Genomic DNA, 22,918 nt, shown 5'->3' on the forward strand with positions numbered 1-22,918 from the left:
GATCTATATCTGTCTAGATTTTAATTTTCTAGATCGAGACTGCGGATTTGTTTCTCTATTATTTTAGATGACTCTCTAACCAAAATTACCTAAAATGTCTAACTTTTAATTAGGTCTTAGACTTAGGCTTTGTCATTAGTGCCAGTGGCATTGCGTGCCATCGTTGTGGCAATAAACAATAGCTCCGATCCCGCAATAAAACCCACGCATCCGCGACAGTACCACATCATGATCACGTATTATGCGCCAGAAGCCACGGACGGTAACGTGCGCTAGGGCCTGGCCATTTGGGCTGCTGGTATGATATCGGACTTCGAAATGACTTACCCTTATTTTCTTCCGCTTCTCAGCAGCTGTCCTCACACCCCTTTTTTTCTCGGCATGAGGAACGACATTGCTTTTGATGATGGGTACTGCATCAGGTTTCAGCCTCCTCAACTTCTTCAAACTGAACAGCGAATAGAGCCCGTGATCAAAGTCACCGTCTTCGAAGTGGGCACTGAAAATGACGCTCGTGTCGCTGGGGCCTTTCCAGTTTCCCCTCGTCAGCTTCACTTTAGATGTCCATATTCTCCGAAGAGTCTCTTCTTTCAGGAATACATGAAGGCTTACTCCATCTCTGGTTGTATTGCTGCATCCTGCTACGATACATCTTGCAGGCATTTTCTAAAATAAGGCTAAAACTCTTAAAAACTTTCGCGAAACAATCACAGGAATTGACGATCAGTGAGATAGCTAACACATGTGCACAATGCATTTGTACGTACTTTATACAGCGTGCGATATCTAATCAATCCACTCTATGCGAGTCGCGTTCTGGAGATGACGTGACGGTCACATGACCTGTGGGTTCGGTGAAGTCAACTTTTTTGAGGGGCGGGGCATAGCAAGTTGTGAAAAGCACTAGAAATGTTCGAAATATTGGTCTAATTATCCCATTTTTGATTTAAAAAAAGAAACATGGGTGATTTCTTCACGAGGAAGGTCAAGTTAATACATAAATAACGATAAACTTTTGAGTGTCATGGGACCTTTAAGCACGACTTCTAAAAAAAATCACACAATGAGCGCAGTCAACCATCACCATTCATATACTGTATATATATATATATATATATATATATATATATATATATATATATATATATATATATATATATATATATATATATATATATATTGCTGGAATGTTGCGAAAGACTGTGACGCAACCTGTTCATTCAAGTTGTGTAAGTGGAACACACAGCAGACTCAGTCCCGTTACTTTTTAGACGGACCTCATATACATACACACAGATAAATAGACATGACAAAAGTAAATAGACATCATAGATGTGTGTGTGTGTGTGTGTGTGTGTATGTATATATGTATATATGTATATATATATATATATATATATATATAATATATATATATATATATATATATATATATATATATATATATATATATATATATATATATGCACTCCTCACTTAACGACCTACCTGTTTAACGACTGCCCGGACTTACGACCAGCTCTCCGACCAGTCGGTATTAATTTTGGTTGTGGAAGTGGCAGTGCGGCGTCTCAGCATCAAGCATCTCATCTCGAATCACCCTTTCTCAGTCAGTCTCGTTCCCGTAGTCGGTCGGTATTCAGTACACTAGCGTTCACAATCTCCAGGAATACATATTTCATCCATAAATTTGAACTTTATTGTGTATCTGCATAATCGGAGTATCAGCGGTGAGGCGGCAAGCGCGGACGTAGAAGCAGCGGAAAAATTTGTTGACCAATTTGATGAAATCATCGAGAAAGGCGGCTACCGTCCGGAACAGATCTTCAATGTGGACGAAAAGGCCCGAAAAGCCCTACATACACAAAGCAGCAAAAACAATGCCGGTTTCAAGGCTTTCAAGGACAGGGTCATGTTGTTGCTGGGAGAAAATGTCGCTGGGTTCAAGTTAAAGCCTTTCCTCATCTATCGCTCTGAGAACCCACGTGCATTGAAGCAGGTTCGTAAGCACACGCTGCCCGTTTACTATCGTGCAAATAACAAGGCATGGATGAAGTTATCAAGTTGGAGTTTCCTTGAGACCTTTTCTTTATTCAGAATAAATAAAAACGATTACCTGTATTTACAGTATGCAAACCGAAGTAATGTATACTAGAGCTGATTTCCTTTATTCTGTTTATTACAGTATACAGTACACGACTGTATAAACATTAAAAAATATATCCTCACTTATATTATCGACCAATTCGCTTAACGACCTAGTCGTAGGAACGAAACTCGGTCGTTAAGTGAGGAATGCTGGTATATACACATGTACACATATAAGGAGGAAGGGGAGAGAGAAGAGGGAGGAAAGGTATACACAGGAGCAGGGCCGGATTTACCATGTGGGGGGCCGTGGGCCCCCTAATTTGAAGATTAATCAACAACTTAAATTATAACTGCTTTTTGATCAACAACTGAACTTTTATCCATAGATTTGGCCAGGAATGATTTGGCATATATGTTCACAAATTACAATTAAATCTGACAACATGACAAGATGGATGGATTGTTTTTGATATGGCTGGTGACTTATCTATGAGCTGATGACTTATCTCTGAGCTCATTCTAAAATCAAATCACAAAAATGCTGTTGCTGCAAGAGTAAGAGATAGAGATAGACCAATATAAGAAAATAACAAACGACGCGCTGTCATTAATCATTCTATGAACTTCGACTAAAAATCTTCTAACTTCTAAAAACTTTCTGGGCAAAAGAAATCCGAAATGGTGATTAATAGCCGACTTCCAGCGACCGCAAATATACGGCAGTGTCATCCACATCAATGAACATACACACGGTGCCTCAATCAATGGACAAGCTTCCTGCGCGACTTTGCGGCAGCGAACTCGGATATGATACTGTCAACCTGCATGGAATTGAGCACATCAGATTCAGTTGAAATGATGGTCAGATTGACCAGTCTCTGCTGCCCCATCGTGGAGCGAAGATGGTTCTTGATAAGCTTGAGTTTCGAAAACGAGCGCTCCCCGGAGCAGTTCGACACAATCAGTGAGAGGTAAATCCGAAGCAGCACTTCCACGTTTGGGAAAGTATCGGTGAGTTTTCGCTGGATGAGAAAACTGTACATCTCAAGTTCAGTATGGTCCGAGTCTGGCTCTGACTCCTTCATTATGGCTTGGAATTGAATCATTTCTTCTGTGAGGTCAGGTGATAGATCTTCCCGATACAGCTTGACGAGCTTCGAGCATGACTCTCGAATCTACTCCACTTCGAGTTGAACAAGAGCACGCAGGAATCCAAATCTGTCGCTCATCTCGCTGTCAGCGTTTGTATGCTTTTCCAACTGCGACAGCAGTACGTCGATCACTGCAACGTATACACTGATGCGAAAGGACTCCTTGGCGTCTAGTTCTACTTCTGGAGTGTGTCTGTAGTCCAAGGGAGTGAGGTGGACATTATGCTTTCGTCTACATGATCCGCGAGCGAATTCCTCCGTACCTGAGCGCTCCACTCCATCAACAACGAATGTATCAAACTGATCGCGTAATGACTGCATGAAGCTTGCCAGTGACTTGAGGAGCTGCACGGCTGTGTTGAGATCGGTAGCTTGCGACTGAAGGGTTTTACTCATATGATCAAATCCACCAAGGACAGTAGACCAGAAACCACCACAGAACCCTATCTCGAGCGTGCACATCGTTTGGTGAAGTGTCTCGGCGGTGTTTCTTGTTTCACTATTCAGTTGTTCATCGTTTGCGATTTCATCGAAGACATCCATGATTTCGCTGTAACCGTCTACAAGAGCTCGGGTTGCATCAGAATGAGCCGACCAGCGAGTGTCGCTGAGGCGCTTTGGTACTTGCAGACCTTTGGCTTTCAGGGCATCAAATAATCTGGCGTAGCATGACGTGGAAGCTGTAAAAAATACATACACTTGTTCCACAAATTCAAAGAATGCTGCTGCAGGTCTACAGCATCCCACAGCCGACTGACCGACTAAGTTCAGTGAGTGCGTCACGCATGGCATGCGAGAGGGTTCTCCTGTTGGATCATTCCCTGCATCCCGTTGTATCGGCCACTCATATTAGATGCGTTATCGTAACATTGTCCTCGGAAGTTAGCGATGTCCAATCCAGTGGCTTTCAAAAAATCCAGTCATGCCGTCGCTTGCTGGAGTCCAGTGTGTCCTGTGTTGCTCAGAAACGTCATGAAACGCTCCACTGGAGCCTCGTTCTTGATGTATGGGAGAATAACTGTGAGCTGGTGGATGTGGGTTATGTCAGGAGTAGAATCGACTGACACAGAGAAGTATTTTGCCTCTTTCACACGAGTGACGATGTTATCCAGAACAGATTTTCTGATGATGGAGACGAACTCTTCACATGTCATAGATGATAAGTAGTTGGTGTAGCCACTACCTTGGTTGGCATATTTCTGAATGTGCTGCGCCAAAAATGGATCGTATTCCACAAGTAATTCCATTAAATCAAGGTAGTTACCATTCGTCCGTGACCCAATCATTTCATCCGATCCACGGAACGCCAGACCACGCTCAGCGAGAAACGATATCACACTCACACTTCGTTTTAGCACCTCCCTCCAATAGGATGCAATCTCACTCTCCTGTTTGACGAGTTCAGTGTCCACACGACCTGCGGATGTTGTTCTGTCTGACAAGCAGATGATATTCGCACAATGTACATGCGAACGCTCATGCACCTCGATAGAATGACTGGCAAGCTTCCAGTCGTTGAATCTTTCCCCGCCCAGGGCAGTAGCGCCTCCAAAGAGCTTGCAACTGATGCCGTACAGTTTTCCGGTTGATGTAGAGAAGCAAAGCCAGGACCTTTTCACGGACTCTCTGTTTTGTAGTCTACGGTAAAAAAAGATTATTGGAGCAGCAGCGTTTCCTACCTTCAACGAACTGTATGGATGAATCAAAGGGACCAGTCGAATTCTGCAGGGGCTCCAAATCCCGTGATGCCCAGTAGTCGATCATCTCTGACGACGGTGACTCAGGAGGCCAACATCTAATATCATTGGCAAAGCCAGGTCCACAATCAGTCAGTATATCTCGCGCTTCTTCATCTGATGCATGTTCTTCATCGGTGGAACCTTCCGAGATGTTGGGCAAATCTTGACGCGGGGGTTGCGTTGCCAAATCCGCTTGTTCCGTCTCTGTTGATGTTCCAGCCTCTGTCATGGACAGATGATTTGTGCAGGAGTGAACAACCTGTTTGTGCTTGTTTGTGCAGGAGTGAAAAAAACTGAGATTTACTGTGTCTTGTTGATGACGGCCTTGTGTTTTTCATCTTTTTCCTTGGAACGTTTCCGCTTTTGAGCACCACTGTCATATTTCAGTGGAGCCCTGGATTTGTGCCTGTCGTCACCGAAGCCGCTCATTGTGGTTTCTGCAGCTGGTACGTACCGAGTAACCGAGATATCGTCAGAGTGCACGTGGGACGTACCAGAATCACAAACAACAAGTATTTTTCACACACCTGGAACATAGAAAGTCACAGCGTGTTACTGTGCTGTGCGCGCCAGTAAGCAGGGTACTGACAGCGTTCCCTGACAGCCACAGTTTCAGTGTGTACAATACTACCCCTGCCGGCCGTGTGCTGTGCTGGCCTGGCCTAGTTTTACCACATCAACTTTCACCTTTTCACCTCTCCTCTGGCTGGACCTCTGTATTCCGTCTGTGCTTGCTGGGCTCTGGCGGGCAGTGCCGTAGTTAGTTGGTCACGCTCAACCAACCGAAGAATCGATGATCAATCCAAAAAAAGATCCGAATGTGGGCCCCCAATGCCCGAGGCTTGCCCCGGGAATTTTTGACCACGTTGGATCCGTTCTGTGGACCGTGAAAGAAACGGCTTGAAAAAGCCAAAGCTTGAAAAGGACCCTCACAATGACGGACAATTTTGAAAAGATATCCTTACAAAGAGTTTACAATCTTCATTCACAGACAATAAAAATTTAGAAGCACATTTTCAAGGGATTTTCAAAATGTCATCGACATTGTGGGGGGGGCCTAAATGTGGGGGGGCCCGGGGCCATGGCCCCACCTGGCCACCCCTAAATCCGGTAGTGCCGACAAAGCATCACCTAACAAATTTCCCCTCACCAACTCGTGCACCCTCGTCATCCCTTATGCTAATGCACGTTCCATTTAACTCTACATAGCTAATCTACGTCCCCACTACACATCCATGTCCCTACCTAAACAGTCCCTATTGTTGCTCTTGGTCCCTAAATTTATCCTCGCCCTCCCTCATGGTCGCTGCTTCGGTACCCACATAGAGGCTACCATTGCTGGTACCACCATGTGGGCCTAACAATGCCACCCCCCCTTAGGCTAGTGCTCCTTTGCCCCGGTGTGTGGGGCTGTTTCACCACTGCGCTCCACACACGGGGGGTTACTATCACCGTCTCCTATGATAATGAGCCCTCTGCATCCGCGGAGGTGCTCAGTCACATGTCTGTTGCAAGCCAATTTGTGTTTGAATTCTTGCCTCTGGGAATTGGGGTTTTCCCACAGGGAACCAAGCCGTGCTCGCCACGCCCATTGCTCTTGCCGGGGGTACCGCGCATATTGCACACCTGCTCCCCGTGGAAAACAATTTGCAGCCAAATCCGATCTGTTTCGCCGTCCGTGCTCCAGTGATTTATCTGTCACGGAGCGTTTACACGCTGGCCCCTCTGAAACCATCAACACATCACGCCACCGTCCGTGCTTGCGCAGTTGGCAAAGCATGGACCGCGCACACTCCTGTACCTCATACACAGGGTCCTGTGGAGCCGACGCGGTTTCCAATACAACTCTGTCCCGCTCAGGAGGTTCGCTACTCCGGTCCGCTACATTAACCACTCCTCCCGTCCAGGTCGATCCGTGTCCCACTCTTTTGTGTGCACTCATCCATGTTATGTCAATGCACTCCACACATACTCCGACACATTGGGCACTCAAAGAAACCCCTGGTCCTTCATTCCCCCTAAACTCGACACACACCCAATCACATCATGTACGTGCCCGGTCTCGCCGTGACTCACCTTCGTTCCCATCGTCTGTGTCACCTCCTCTACTCTCTTCGTTATTTTCTCGTGTGCCATTTTACATTCGTTTTTAATTGCCGTCATCTCTCGTTTCCTTCCCGGCGGCTCTTCACTCCTTTAACGCCCCTGTGTTCTTTTCCATTTGTTCCTTCAACTCATTCTGTCCGATTGTCAGTCCTTCTTCCTCCTCCGTCATGTTTCCAATCTCTCCCATCAGTCTGGCCTCGCTCTCCCTCATTTCTTCCCGGACACCGATCCTACACTCCCTTACCTCCTCTCGTATCGCCGCCATTTCTCTGCTCATCGCTTCATTTATCTCCGTTTTTATTTCATCGTCTAACACGTCCATTTCGCTGCTGTCTTCGTCCATTTTTCTGCACCTCGCATCAATTCTCCTGTTTTTTGGATTATCATATTTGTGTGCCTTCGTTTCTTCTATTATCCTGTCCATTTTTCTGTTGTTTTCGTCCATTTTACTGTTCATCACCTCCATTCTGCTGTTGTTTTCATCCATTTTTATGTTGCTTTCTTCGCTCAACATTTTCATTTGTGCCATTAATTGCCTCATGAACAACATCATGTCATTCTCGGGCTGCACTGGTGGCGAAAACCCGGTGTTCTGCGCTATCGCCGCCGTATTTTCCAGAGACCGAGGTTGGGGGTTATTTTCCATCTGAATTTCAAGGTGCGTAAAGCGCACCACCGGTCGATGACCTGACACCAATTTATTGATCAAGGGGTTCGAAAAATCTCCCACTCCTGACACCAGTTGTTGCGGCCATGGGTACCGAGACACCACCTCGTCACTCAGGGACTCTAATCCCCGGTTGTCCTCGGTAGAGCCGGGCCTGGGGCCACCACTCACAATTAACGTTGTGGTACGGTGGGTTATTTTAAAACCACGAACGCCACCCAGTCAAACACGAGTTCCAGTGTCTGCCATCTAATTATTCTGTTTAACTGGAGGTCATGTGGTTACCTGAGCGGGGAGCGTGCCCTCGGCAAAGCACCAATGTTATCTGATTAGATTTTAATTAGGGTGGCCGAGCGTTTTAACCGCTGGTGCTTGCCAACTATTTTTTGGTCAAATCTGTGGTAATTACCTCCCAGTCTATCTCGGTTCGGACAATGCTACACCAATGAAGGAAAGGACAAACATGGACAGGTTGGAAATCGACAAATAATTTATTAATAATAAAAAAATTAAAAAAAATAACCTTTTATTTGCTGAAGTAAATAAATTTGCTGAAGTAAATAAAGAATGAATTTCAAAGCAAAATCAATCAAAATGCCAGGAAAAGGACGAAGAGCAGATGCTTATCGGGGGTTGACTAACAGCTAAACACAGACAAGGGTACCCAGCAGATCATTCAGGGGGAGGGGAGGGGGGGGGAAGAATCGTCTCACTCACGAGAAAGTCGTCCACGAAGCGAAAACGTCCTGAAAATGCGTGCGTGCGTGTCACGTCCGTCGCCAGCACCCAGCTTTGCCGTGCACCCTCTCACGGGGCAGCCTTGAATGCCAGTCGATGTCTGGAGGGCACCAAGATCGTCCGTCATGGGTTTAGACCCTGGTGTTGTTGGTGATCGACCCGTGCCTCACTTGTTGGCGGCGCTGCTCACACCTACACGCGCACCACACACTCGCTTGCCGAAGCACTGGGAAGGGCGAATTGTCTCTTCGGCGCTGGTCAGACACCCGCTTCTTGGTCGCTTCTCTCGCCCTTTGCTTTTGCCTCTCTCCTTTCGCTTTTCCTCACCTCACTTTTTCTCTTCAGAATGCTTTTTTCCTCTCCTTTCTCTCCTCACTTTTTCTCCTCAGACTTTTTCTCTTCACAAATTTTCTCTCGAGACTTTTTCTCTCTTCACAATTTTTTCTCGTCAGACTTTTCCCCCTCAGAACATATCTCTTTCTCTTCAGAACGTATCTCTTTCTCTTCAGGACGTCCCTATTTAGCTTTTTCCTCACTTTTTTTTATATCTCAGAAGTCTCTCCTCACAGAACGTCCCTCTTTCGCTTTTTCTCGCTCGTTTTTATATCCCCGGGCCGTCTCCGCAGGGTGCCGTCCGCCCCAAGCTCACCCCGCCCCACTTGCGCACGGTTACCATGACGATCCGTGCACTCTCAAAAAAGGCAGGAGTAGGAGCTTGCAAAAGAATGTTGCTGAGGAAAAATGAGGGCGTGCTTCAGAGCGCGTGAAAGAAATGTGTGTGAACGTGTCTGTCGTAAAGAAAAAAGTTTCCCATAAGAGAGGGGATCTATCCTTTACCTTTCTCAACGCATCACATTTAAAATCCCATTAGACATGGGGGATGGGGCTAATCTGAACATGTATTTAAGGAAATAACTGTCTGAGGACCTGGATGTGTGGATGCATTCATCAGACCGGATTCTGAAATCCGTAACAGTACATATACATTCATATATATATATATATATATATATATATATATATATATATATATATACATATATACATATATATATATATATATATATATATATATATATATATATATATATATATATATATATATGTTTATATATCACACATATTGACTGTGTCTGAACAGGGAAAGCATCATAATCACAGTACGTATAATGCTGGATTATACCTCTTTTAACGACTCATGGGTCCAGAGAATGCATGCAAAGGTCTAAAAATATTGAGATAAAAAGGTCGAAAAATATCCTCCCTCCCCCACAGCCTTACTGAAATGAAGGTGGATACTTAGAGACCTGGGAGGACTCTGTTCCACCTTCTGAAACTCGCATATGGAGACAACAATCAATGACACGTATGTAAGTATATATATATATATATATATATATATATATATATATATATATATATATATATATATATATATATATATATATATATATATATATATATATATATATAGTTGAAAGTGTGTTTGTCTGTGACCTATGCAAGCGAAAATAATGGACTGATCCTCACCAAACTTCACATGCTGACAGAACATGTACCCGGGAGTATCCCGATGTAAAATAATTATACTTCTGACTTCCGGTTTCCGAATTATGACGTCATCACCTGATTTCATAACATTAATTTTTCAAGTTCAGCCCATTGACATGGGGCCAACGCCATATACAATATATCTAACATATGATTTTAAGTTTTTGTTTGTCTGTTTGTTTGTTTGTTTGTCTGCACGCGCTAATCTCCTGAAAAGGTGAAAGATAGGAGCTAACCACTGAAACAAAAAATGTCGGGATGGGCCCCGGGAAGGTTATAGGCTATGTGGCAAGGCCCCTCGGCCCGGGGGGGGGGGAGGAGGTGTGTTTCCCCCTCACCAACCCCCTTAACCTATGACTGCCATGGCCCAATAGGGAACTGATACTGTGCTCGCGTCAGACATATGTATAGAAGATTAAATTCATTCAAAAAGAACCTGGGCAGCGTCAGGTGCATTCACCTAGTATGTATATATATATATATATATATATATATATATATATATATATATATATATATATATATATATATATATATATATATATATATATATATATATATATATATATATATATATATATATATATATATATATATATATATTGTACACATACAGCGCGCGCGCACACGCACGCACGCACACGCACACACGCACACACACACACACACACACACACACACACACACACACACACACACACACACACACCACTCAATGGAAACTCCAGAAATTATGCAAACCCTAGTCACCACATGTGAAACCGGATGCACAGATAGCCATGTTGGTGCCTTGGAAACACAAAAATGAGAATGAACACGCACGTTTCCTCACCTTGTACATACAATATCAGGTCATGATGAATGAGTACGAGATCAAAGCAGACCATCAATGATGTGAGTGGAGTTTAACCTTAATGAAATGGAAGACCAAGTAGGAACCCAAAGAAGTAAAGAGCAAAGATGGAGTCATGAGGAGGAACCTTGATCGGATTTCGGTTTCAGCCACAACCCTCAAACCCATCCAGGTGCAGCCAAGTGAGCCTTTCAGAAAATTTTCTGCAATAATTCACTACTCCTTAGAGAGATAGATTGCAAAAGAAAGGAATAGATAGTGAAAGAGAAGAAAAAGCAAGAACTAGAATGAATGAGAATGAATTGCGAATTTATTTTTTTTTAATGTGAAAGGAACAAAGAAAAAAAAAGTCGGGAAGAACCCAGACAGATACATTTCAGCAGTTACTCCCTAAGCTCAAACACAGCAACATATACAAGCTACCAGAGGTCCGTCGACATAATATTGACATAATAGAAGCACTCAACTTCCATACAAACACAATAGATATTGTATGTGTGTATCTGTATATATATATATATATATATATATATATATATATATATATATATATATATATATATATATATATATATATATATATATATATATATATATATATATACATATATATACATATATATACATATATATATATATATATATATATATATATATATATATATATATATATATATATATACACACACACACACACACACACACACACACACACACACACACACACACACACACACACACACACACACACACACACACACACACACACACACACACACACACACACACACACACACACACACACACATAGATATGCTTGGATTTATATCCATGACTCTATCTAGCATCACAAAGCTATCCAATTGTGAATGTTGTATCTGCATGACACAATGAGAAAAAAATAAGTCAGTATGGTTTGCGACAATTCAAAGTGAGTCAAAATCCTGATTAAATCAGGCAAATGAACAGCTGAAGGAAGATGCAGAAAAAGCAGATCAGGTGATAGGCAAGCAGGACAAGGGTGAGAGGCGTGACTGTAAGTTGAGTGAGTGGTTGGATGCCCATCGATTGCAGGACCTCTGGGTTTAACAACAGCCTTTCCCCACAGGTGCATGAAATGCTACCACGATTCCCTGCTTCGGCCCACCAAAATGTCACCAGAGTTAGGCCCGGATCAAATGCCTCTGCCAGTCGATCGATCTATCTGCCTCACCAGAGTTACATTAAAGTTGACATCCCCTTTGAGAGGTGCCGATTCTCAATGAAACTATTACAAAGGAGTTAGGCGGTTTAGGGTGAAACCAGTTTTTCACATTGCAGATCTTTGCCGAAAGGGTGCAAGAGGCAAGAAAGATTTGGAAATTACTAAATGAAATAAACTATCCTTTCGGTCCACAAAACACGATTCACAAACAAGTTAAGGTATATTGAAAGATTGACAATTAAAATCCCTTAATCACATTACTTTTATAGAAACTTTTGATTATTATCTTGGTCATCCATTCATTTCTCAGATAATTCACAAAAACAACAACGTTAAAGCAATTACATATAGATTAAAACGTTGAGCAAAAAAACCCTGAAAAACTCTCATCAAAAACCTGGTTATCACCGTTCAGTAAATTGCTTTTTTCTGTCGAGCTCATGACATTTATTGAGAAAATCGTGGGTTGAGTGTTTAATTCCGTATTTTTTTCTTCCAAATATTAGATCTTTTCCATCATTAAATGTATTTGTCTTCTTCCTGCCACCTCCATCTCTAACTGATTTTATTACGTCATCGCACATCACATTATACTAAAAAGTAACCGTTTGAGATGACAAACAAGAGTTATTATGGGCATACATCGCTTTGTCGATCTATTGTCCAAGGGTGTTTTGAAATTAATTTCGGGTTTGCAAAGCAAGAGCCGCTGAGGCTATTCGATAAACCTGATGTGAAAATTGAAGCGTGATGCTGATTCAGGACCCATTAGGCTGAAAACTTGCCGCACCCATCTTAACCATCGATCTGCGGTAGATGCTTTGCAAGCTCACCGTCGCTTAGATTGCTGAAATGTCTGAAATGGTATGCCAGCTTATCCAAGAACATCCAGCCTGTGGTTGTTGTTATTTTTCTTGCATCCAAATACTGGTAAATTATTTCCATGGACAAATTAAGAAAGATGTCTTGTTTGAGATTTGGACCGACTCAGGATGTTGGTTCATTTTTAAAGGACTGTGGTCGTTCCGCTTCATGCCCATCAGAAACTTATTAAACGTGGAAAAAATATTTTCCCTGAATGTGAGGAAGGCAACCAGCATTATTTTATGAAGTCAGAAACTTATATAAATTTGTATTTAAGTCATCGTCGTCGTCGTCATCGTCGTCGTGATTGTCCGTATGCTGCATGTGGCTGCAGTTAGCATCAGTTCTCTCAGGGGTGTGGCAGTGCCGTTGATGCAGTGCCCTCTGTAGGTTAGAGGAGGAATATGGAATAAGGCCAGGGTGCTGGGGATAGCTCACCAATGCTTTTTATCACACATCCCTGACAATGAGAACCATCCAAATAACAAGGGTTCAGCGATTCAAGTTAAAACAAAGTCGCATCACACTCCACATCTCGATCCACACACAAATTCAACTGGAAGAGGTGAGAATTCATTTGTCAAAGGAATAACAATTGTCTGGTCAGTTAGCACCCCTGGGAAATAACCAAAATAAATACCGAGCAATAACTTACACCGTGTTTATTTCATCGGTGAAAAGATCACAGGAAAGAAAAATTAAGCTCTGTGACATGTAACAAACTCTGCAAGAGCAACTTTCTACTTTTGTTAAACTTCTACTACTCCAGTTTAATGATAAGGCAACACCAAGATTAGATCCAATTTTATTTGGAGTTGTATTATAAAAAGGCAGAGTAACACATCAATGAATATTTTTTGAGGGAATTTGTCTTTGCATGTGTTTGGCAATGAAATCATATCGTGATTAAAAGAGATAAGCTAACCTTTCATTTTTCAAAATACAAGTACTGTCGAACCCTGCTATTCACTGTTCGTGGAACCAGCATATTCATAGATCATAAAGTGTGAGCCGCTTCGCGGGGTTTTAAAATTTTTTGTTTGTTTTATACACATCATTACTGGTCTCCTATATCGACCTGGGAAATTGCAAGCCAGCCCAAATCACAGCATTGCATAAAAATGTGAAACAAAACAGATCCCCTTAACTCCATCCATTGGGACCATACTCTGTGCAGAGCGTTGGTGCTGCCGAAGCAGTCTCCTGGGCTATTGGGTCACAATCCTGGACGGGTCGCCACTCCGACACAGGATACCAGCAGGCTGGTACTCATTTTGCTGACCTCGGAAGGATGACAGGCAGAGACAACCCCACTTGGTATTAATTCAACAACAAAGTGGGATTTGAACTCAGGATCCCTGGATCCCAAGCCCACCACCATAACCATTAAGCCAACACCAGGCATACCTTAACTACAGCCCAATTAGCTTACTATACTTACAAACATCAGCAAGGTCATGGAATCTATCATCACAGTTGACATGGAATCATTCCTTTTCTCCAACCTGATCTCAGATCATCAAATCGGATTCAGACCTGGTCACTCTACCTTGGACATGCTGCTTCGACTCTCCCAAAAATGGTGGAGATCAGACATGATCAGACATGAGATCAGCACCGTAACTCTCGACATATCTCGAGTTTTTGATACATTCTGGCATCCTACCTTGCTCTCCAAACTGTCTGCCTACGGAATCCAAGGTTAACTCAACTCTTGGATTACTGACTTCCTCCACTCTCATAGCTAATGTTTGCTATCAACCCTTTCATCTCCTCTCCCTGTCAAGGCTGGAGTACCCCAAGACAGTGTTCTCAGCCCATTATTATTCCTAATCTTCATCAATTATCGCACTGACTCTCTGGAAAATCCTCTTTATCTATTTGCTGATGATTCCACTCTCTGCCAAGATGTCTGTCATCATTCTGACAGACAGGCAGCAGCCTCTTCCCTCTCCTCAGACCTTGACAAAATCACAAACTGTTCAAACACAATTTTGAATATGTATCCATATTGTCCACCCTTTTCATTCTTCCTTACCCATCATCAGTACCTGCATCCCTTGTTTGTCCGTCTACGTCCACTTTCTCCCTCCACCATGCTGTTGTTGTTTCCCCTTTCTCCTGCTGTTGTCTCTGTTATCACTCTTCCACGAGCCTAGACCATTTAAAAAAAAAAACAATGCCCCACCATTTGCAGCATATTTCAAGAACGTATCCCCTATGAAGAGCAGGGTCCAACAATATAAACAACTAGTAATACAATATTTTTTTTACTCGTCAGATGTATTTACATGTTATTTTTTATTATTAACCTTGTCATGTTGTGATCTATCTCGTTTGAGAAACTTTTTGAACACCCCACCTCGAAGAACTTTTTCCTCAACCACAGCTTGGTTTAAAATCTATAACTAAATCACTACTACTTCAATTGCCCCAATTGATCCCACCTTTTTGTGGGGTCGGCCGCATCAGTTTCCCTTCCTCACACCAGTGTATCCTGATCATAATCTCCCTGAAACTCCACCTCTCTCATGTCCCTCTCCACCACTTTCTTCCACCTCAGTTTTGGTCTTCCCCTTCGCGTCATGCAAATTGCATCAATATCAAAGGCCATTCCAACCACATTCCCTCCTCCACCTTCCTGAACACTACCCTGACGAACACAGACGTGCTTCTCATTCCTTGTCATTAACACCTCTTACTTTTGCCCACTTTCTGATACTGATTCCTCTTCCTTTCCACTAGAAAAATCCCCAAAAGCCCTCTCAGCAATTGCAGCTGTCTGAGCAATCTCTCTTCTTCTCAAGACTCAAGCTTCCACTCCATACATAAGAACCAGTCTAATTATTACTATGTCATAAATCTTTGTCCTCAGCCTAACTGGAATCTTTCAATCAATGAGCACTCCAAATCCATTTTCCACTTACACCACTCTTACTCATACATCCACAATGCCAGCACCACATCTCTCATCCAAAAATATAACCCATGTCCTCAAATTTTCTTACTTGCTTTCACTCCCTGCCTGCCTGATCGCTGATATCCACATCCTTTCTTCCCTCTCCATTGCTCACCATTACCTCTGTTTCCCCCCACTTTTATCTTCAGTCCTCCATTTTCAAAACTTTCCTGAACCAGGAAACCATTGCATCCTGAAATCACCAGAAAATCATCTGCAAGCAATAAATCTCAAGCTAACCCTCTTCTTATTCCCTCATTCACCACATTTATCGCAGTCACAAAAAAAGGACGAAGAGCTGACTGTTGATGTAAACCTACCTTTATCTCGAATTTCTCAGAGCAGCCATTCCTCGTTCTGACTGATGTATTAGCCCTCTCATGCATCACCTCAACGACTCGAACCAGTATTTCAGGTATGCCATTCTTTGTCAGACGCCAATAAACCACCTCTGTAGGAATATGCTTTGTCCAGATCCACAAACCCACAATGCAAGTGACTGTTCCCTTCTGAAAAAAAATAATTATTGTACCTCTGGTTAAGAATTGAAGCCATACTTGCATTTGTTGTTCCCATACTTGGCATAAACCCAAACTGTATCCCATCAATCCCCACCAACTCTATAAATCTATCATTAACCAACGTTTCCAATTTTTTCAATGCTTGCTCTATCAGCTTGATACCACAGTAAATTACACACTCCAGAACATCCCTTTTATTAACAAGGAATAACAAGGAAATTAGATGCAGGAGGAGGACATTCAGCATATTATCATGCCTGTGCGACATCAACACCAGATTAAATAAATCCGTCAAGCTAATGACGCAATTTAATTGTGGGCTTGGGGTAGGGAAGGAGTAGGGATGAGAAAAGTGTGGAAGGCTCAGGGAAATACCCAGTGTTTTAAAAACAAAAATAGGACCGCACATCCTGAAGATCACCTGGATCAGGAGCAACAGTCACTCAAACCAAACCTGCAGACCCCCTTAGACGCTGATGTATTTTTTTTATGCCATGAACAAACTTTGGCATATCACAGGTGATGAAGGTTGTGATCAAGTTTTATCAGAATTGTGGGTGTAATTTCATAGAAGAGAGCAAGTATCTATTTGCCCCCCCCCCCCCCCCGTAAACCTTCTTAATGAGCGCAGATTTTGATGCGGTCAATAAACCTTCGTTAGGTATCGGATATGAAGCTTGTGGTAAAGTTTCATTGAAACTGTGTTTGGTTCAAGCGATAATGACTAAAGTGTCCATGGACTGACTCACTCACTCACTCACTCACTCACTCACCTACGGATATTGCTTGATCGCATTAGCTCATTGAACTAAACTCCTTCTGTTCTGTCTGTCACTGGCCCTTGCAAGTTGCTGACCTCTCCTAATATATCCCTCCCATTCTCCACATTTAGAAGTAATAAAAATGTCCTCCTCATTAATATTCTCCACTCTCCTGCTTTTTATTACCTTAATGTCCCCAATATCCCTTCATGCATTTTGTTAGCTTCCTCTTAAATAAAATGTTCTTTCACTTTCCCCTCGACTTCCTTCTCTGTGGTATGACCTTTCCTTGTAATACATACATATTCTTCCTTGAATTTGACTGCATGGCACCCTGTGCCTTCCATACCCTGATGTTTTCCTGACTCTTCCCTTTCTCACATTTCCCATTCTAGACCACCATCCAAACCAACAATAATAGGCAATTCTGGATTACCACTGTTTTCACTGGACTCTCCTTGTACTCTTAACATTCCAAATCTATTTCCTTGCCCCGATCGGAAATAATACCAGAGTTGGTGTCAAAGCCACCCAATGCTCGCCTGTTTATACATTTATCGTTTTTAAAAGAAGTCTAATAATTAATATTTTTATAATTCTCTAACAATTTTTTTTTTTGGGGGGGGGGGGTTGGAAATCACTTAAAACATGTAGAAATGCCCAAAAAAAATTTTTCTCTAACAATTTTTTTTTGGGGTGGGGGGGGGGGGGGGTTGGAAATCACTTAAAACATGTAGAAATGCAAAAAAAAAATTTTTTTCTCGAACAATTTTTTTGGGGGGGGGGACCAAGTCCAAAATCTAATGGCATGATCCTTGAACCATACCTAACCCCCCCACCAAGTTTCGTCGAAATCCTAATCACTTAAAACATGTAGAAATGCAAAAAAAAGAAATTGAAATTTTGTTGAAAAAAAAAAGTTGCAAAAATTTTTTTTTCTCTAAATTTTTTTTGGGGGGGGGGGGAATTGGAAATCACTTAAAACATGTAGAAATGCAAAAAAAACTTATTTTCTCTAACAATTCTTTTTTTGGGGGGGGGTTGGAAATCACTTAAAAGATGTAGAAATGCCCCAAAAAATTTTTTTCTCTAACAATTTTTTTTGGGGGGAGGGGTGGGGGTTGGAAATCACTTAAAACATGTAGAAATGCAAAAAAAAAATCTCTAACAATTTTTTTTTGGGGGGGGGACCAAGTCCAAAATCTAATGGCATGATCCTTGGACCATACCTAACCCCACCACCAAGTTTCATCGAAATCCGTCGAGGAGTTTTTTCCGTAATACAAAAAATTTAACATTTTCACGCTCACACTCATGCCGGGGGTATTGCTATAGCTCTCTGTTCTTCGAACAGGCGAGCTAAAAATTGGCTCCTGTAGGGTCCACTTTAAAAAGGTCATCTTATGTTCTTCTCTCATAAAAGAAACCTGAGTTTGACACAAAGAAATCCAAACCTGCGGTCTCCAAAGTCAGACTTCCGGTTCCGGTTTTGAGCGGCAAGAGGTCTCCTTCGGGGCTCCCTGCTGACATTCTCAAAGTTAAGTTCCGGTTGTTATTTGTCCCGTTTTAACTGTTTAATTTTCTCACCTACATGTTAATGTGTGTTCCTAGTTCGGTTTTGTTTCAAAAATCGTGCTATTTTGTGAGTATTTATGTCGACGTTCTTACCTGGTGTTTGAGGCCTAGTCCTAGGCTTGAGGCCTACCGGTTCCACTTGGTGTTCGATCGTTTTTTTTTTGTTTGTTTGTTTGTTTGTTTGTTTTTTCTCCCCATTACCTTCAATTTCTATCCTCCCCATTACCTTCAATTTTCATCCTCCCCACTTTCCAAACATCCCCCATTCTCCCAACTAATGTCTTTCTTATCTCAAAAAAAAAAAAAAAAAAAAAAAAAAAAAAAAAATATACCCAACAACAACAACAACACGCTCACCTTCTCCCGATTCTGCTACTTCTTCTTCCTCTTAACTTCCTCCTCGTCTTCCTCGATTTCTTTTTTTTTCTTTACATTTCCATGACCTAATCTGTTGAACTCTCTCATACATTAATATTAACAACAAAAACGATCTTATGATGCTTCATCTTCCTCTCTCACACATGTGGTACTCTTTACTGTTTCACAATGCACTACTCTTCTGCTATTTCAACAGACTGCTTTCATTTCGACCTCTCCTTCATTCCTTGCCTAAAAAATCCAACTATTACAGCGCTTCTTCTCTCCATGCTCTGAATTCGCCTTCATTGCATCCATCAAGAATTGTGTTAAATCGCATCTCTGACCTAAAACTTTTAAAAACCACAGTTTGCCATGGATGCTCGCTTTCCATCAACCATTCTTTTTTCCAACTTCAGTGCCAACTCACCCCCTCACCCCTCACTCTCACTCTCAAAGCAACCATCCCACTCTTCTCCCTCCAAGCCTCCCTCTCACCTCTTTCAAAAATTCCCCCCTCACCTTTCTCCCACCTTTCATCCCCCTCACTCTTCCTTCTCTAAGTTGCCCCCCTCTCATCCACCAACCTGCCTCCCTCCACTGCCCTCTCACCTCCATCTCTTCACTCCACCTCCTCAAATACTCAACTGCCATCTTCCTTGTCTCTTGTCCCCCCTCTCTCCCAGCACCACAGAGCCTTTTCTCCTCCTCATTCGGCCCCCTCCCCTCGCTATTCTGCAATACCCCACACTCCTTCAGCAACCCTCCTTACCTCCCCCCCTCGTCCCTCGTCCTACCCTTCCCCGCCCCCTCCACCTCCTGCACCCAAAGCCTCCTCCCCTACCTCTTCATTAAAAGTGTGGACCTCAAATATCCGGGGCCTTCGCTCAAACCTTTCAGATCTTTCCATGCAGGTTGCCACTGACAAACCAGACATTATCTGCCTAACAGAAACTTTCCTCTCCCAAGACGTGTCTGACTCCCAAGTATCTCTCCCTGGTTACTCCCTCTTACGGTATGACAGACCTGAGCCTCGTCCTGGTGGAGGTGTTGCTCTCTTCATCAAAGACTCTATTCCTCACTCTCCCTGCACTGCTCTCACTCCCCCACACCCCCAGGAATACCTCTGGCTTCGGCTTCCCCTCCACTCCCACCTCATGTTTATATGTGTACTGTACCGTCCACCGAACAGTGATGACTCCATCTACACCTCACTCTCCGAAAACATGGACCATCTTCTATCTTCTCATCCAAACTCTCTCTTCCTCTTATGTGGCGACTTCAATTGTCATCACGCCAGTTGGCTAGGTGTGGGTACCTCTCTCACCTGCCATGGGACATCAGCAAAAGCTTTCTGTGACTCATTGGGACTGACTCAATCGGTCAACTTCCCGACCCGGATCTCAACCAATGGTACTCCATCTCTTCTGGATCTGATTTTGACAAATTTCCCTGACAATATCTGCTGCTCTTCCTTCGCTCCAATTGGTTCTTCTGACCACGTCCTTGTTAAAGTGGACATCTCTCTGGCTGTTATCAGAGAACCACCTCACCGCCGTCGAGTCTGGCATTTCACTCAAGCCGACTGGCAGGGTCTCCGAGCAGCCATCAAACTTACAGACTGGTCTCCTATCACTACTTTCTCAAACATCAACTCATCCTGGGAATTCTTTCAAAGAAACTTGCTCTCCCTCATGCACAGATTTATCCCCTCTCGTGTTCAGTTGTCTTACCCTTCCTCCCGCCCTTGGTTTACTGAAGCTTGTGGCGAGGCAGTTGTCCTGAAACAACTTGCCTTTGCCTCATGGAAAGCAAACCCAACTGAGGGCAATCTCAGTTCTTTCCACAAAGCTCGGAACAAGTGTGTATCTACCCTCAGGAGAGCCAGAAAACAACATCTTTCTCATCTCAAGTCTGAACTCTCAAACCTCTCTCCCTCCTCAAAATCCTGGTGGCGTTTAATCAAATCTGTTTCTGGTGTATGTTCCCCCTCCATCCCCTCCCTTACCTCAAATGGCCGCACTGCTGATTCCACACGTGATAAAGCTGAATGTCTAAACTCGGTGTTTGCAGCTAAATCTTGTGTCCCAAACCCATCACTATCTCTACCCACTTTACCCAGTCGCACCCAACTGTCCCTGGACTCTGTATCCTTTTCTCCTGACAAGGTGGAGAGCTTGCTTTCAAACCTCGAGTCAGATTCTGCAACCGGTCCAGACGGCATCAGCCCACGTGTCCTCAAAGCCTGCTCTTCTGCTCTTGCTCACCCTCTCTCTGTTCTATTCACCCTCTCATTTTCCCAAGGTCATCTGCCATCTGCTTGGAAATCTGCTAACATCACTGCCCTGCATAAAAAAGGTGCAAAAACAGATCACTGTAACTATAGACCAATCAGCCTTCTCCCAATCATCAGCAAGGTTATGGAATCCATCATCGCTTCAGACATGAAATCCTTCCTCTTCTCCAATGGCTTGATTTCCAATCATCAATTTGGTTTCAGACCAGGTCACTCTACCCTAGATATGCTGCTTCTGCTCTCCCATCAATGGATGGAGGTCCTCAATGCCAGACAGGAAATCCGAGCCGTATCCCTGGACATATCACGTGCTTTTGACACAGTCTGGCACCCTGCCCTACTCACCAAACTCTCTTCCCATGGTATTCACGGCCATCTCCACTCATGGCTCGCAGACTTCCTCTCCTGTCGCAGTCAACGTGTGGCCCTAAATGGAGTTCTTTCATCCCCTCTTCCTGTGCAGGCTGGAGTTCCTCAAGGTAGCGTTCTGGGCCCTGTTCTTTTTCTGGTTTTCATCAATGATCTCTCGGACTCTCTGGAAAATCCTCTATTTCTCTTTGCCGATGACTCCACCCTCTGCCGTACCATCTGTCATCCCTCAGACCGGCAAGCAGCAGCTTCTTCGCTCACTGCAGATCTGGATAAAATCAAAAACTGGTCCAACACGTGGAACATGTCTTTCAATCCAGACAAATCTCACACTCTCACTATGTCTCTTCGAAAGGACCGTTTACAAAACCCCCCCATCCACTTTCTCAACAATCCTCTGGAAGAAGTCTTTTCTTTCAAGCTTCTGGGTCTCACTATCTGCCATGACCTTTCCTGGGAAAGTCACATTTCCAACCTTGCCTCAAAAGCCAGTCGCCGACTGGGAATCCTCCGTCGTGCAAAGTCCTTCCTCGGCCCTCTTGAGCTCCTGACCACTTACAAAGCTTTTGTCCGTAGCCTGATGGAGTACTGCTCTCCCCTCTGGGCTGGTGCTCCTGCCTCCCACCTTTCTCGACTTCACGCTGTCGAAACCAGGGCTTTTAAGATCATTGGCATCTCCCGCAATGAAGCTGAGTCTTTGGGCCTCTCACTCAATCACCGCAGGTTGGTCGGTGGTCTTTCTGTCTTCTACCGACTCCTCTCCAGCCTTGCCCCCCTGCTCTCTCTGTGATTTGTCCCAACCACATTTCCACAGGTCGCTCAAGGTCCGCCAACAACCCCCTTCTGGTAAAACTACCAAAATCACGAATCACTGCTCATCTTCACTCTTTCATTCCTCTTTTTTCCCGCCTTTGGAATAAACTTCCTCACTCTATTCTTTCCCATTCTTCCCTCCAGGCTTTCAAAACAGCTGTTCACCACCACCTCTTATCTTCCCCCATCCAAATCCTCGATCTTTTCTACCCCCGATAATCCACCCAAGCCCACTTCCTTCAATTCTCCTGCTTTCCTTCCTGAAAGTCCCTTTAATGTCCATCTTCCCCTCGCCATGTTCCC

General features: G+C 43.4%; 1 protein-coding gene across 1 annotated transcript in view; it reads right to left on the reverse strand.

Moving 5' to 3' along the window:
* The window catches only part of LOC147022155 (protein TANC2-like), a 437,623-nt gene extending 428,501 nt beyond the window's left edge, over positions 1-9,122 (reverse strand). The window contains exon 1 of the mRNA XM_085890484.1: positions 8,472-9,122. Within this exon, the coding sequence (XP_085746610.1) occupies positions 8,472-8,619 (148 nt within the window). The 5' untranslated portion in view covers positions 8,620-9,122. The remainder of the gene's footprint in view (positions 1-8,471) is intronic.
* Between the last annotated feature and the right edge of the window lie 13,796 nt (positions 9,123-22,918).

Source organism: Eptatretus burgeri, chromosome 8 (genome assembly GCF_056783735.1).
Source record: "Eptatretus burgeri isolate ZD-2024b chromosome 8, Ebu_testis_v1, whole genome shotgun sequence".
NCBI lineage: Eukaryota > Metazoa > Chordata > Myxini > Myxiniformes > Myxinidae > Eptatretus > Eptatretus burgeri.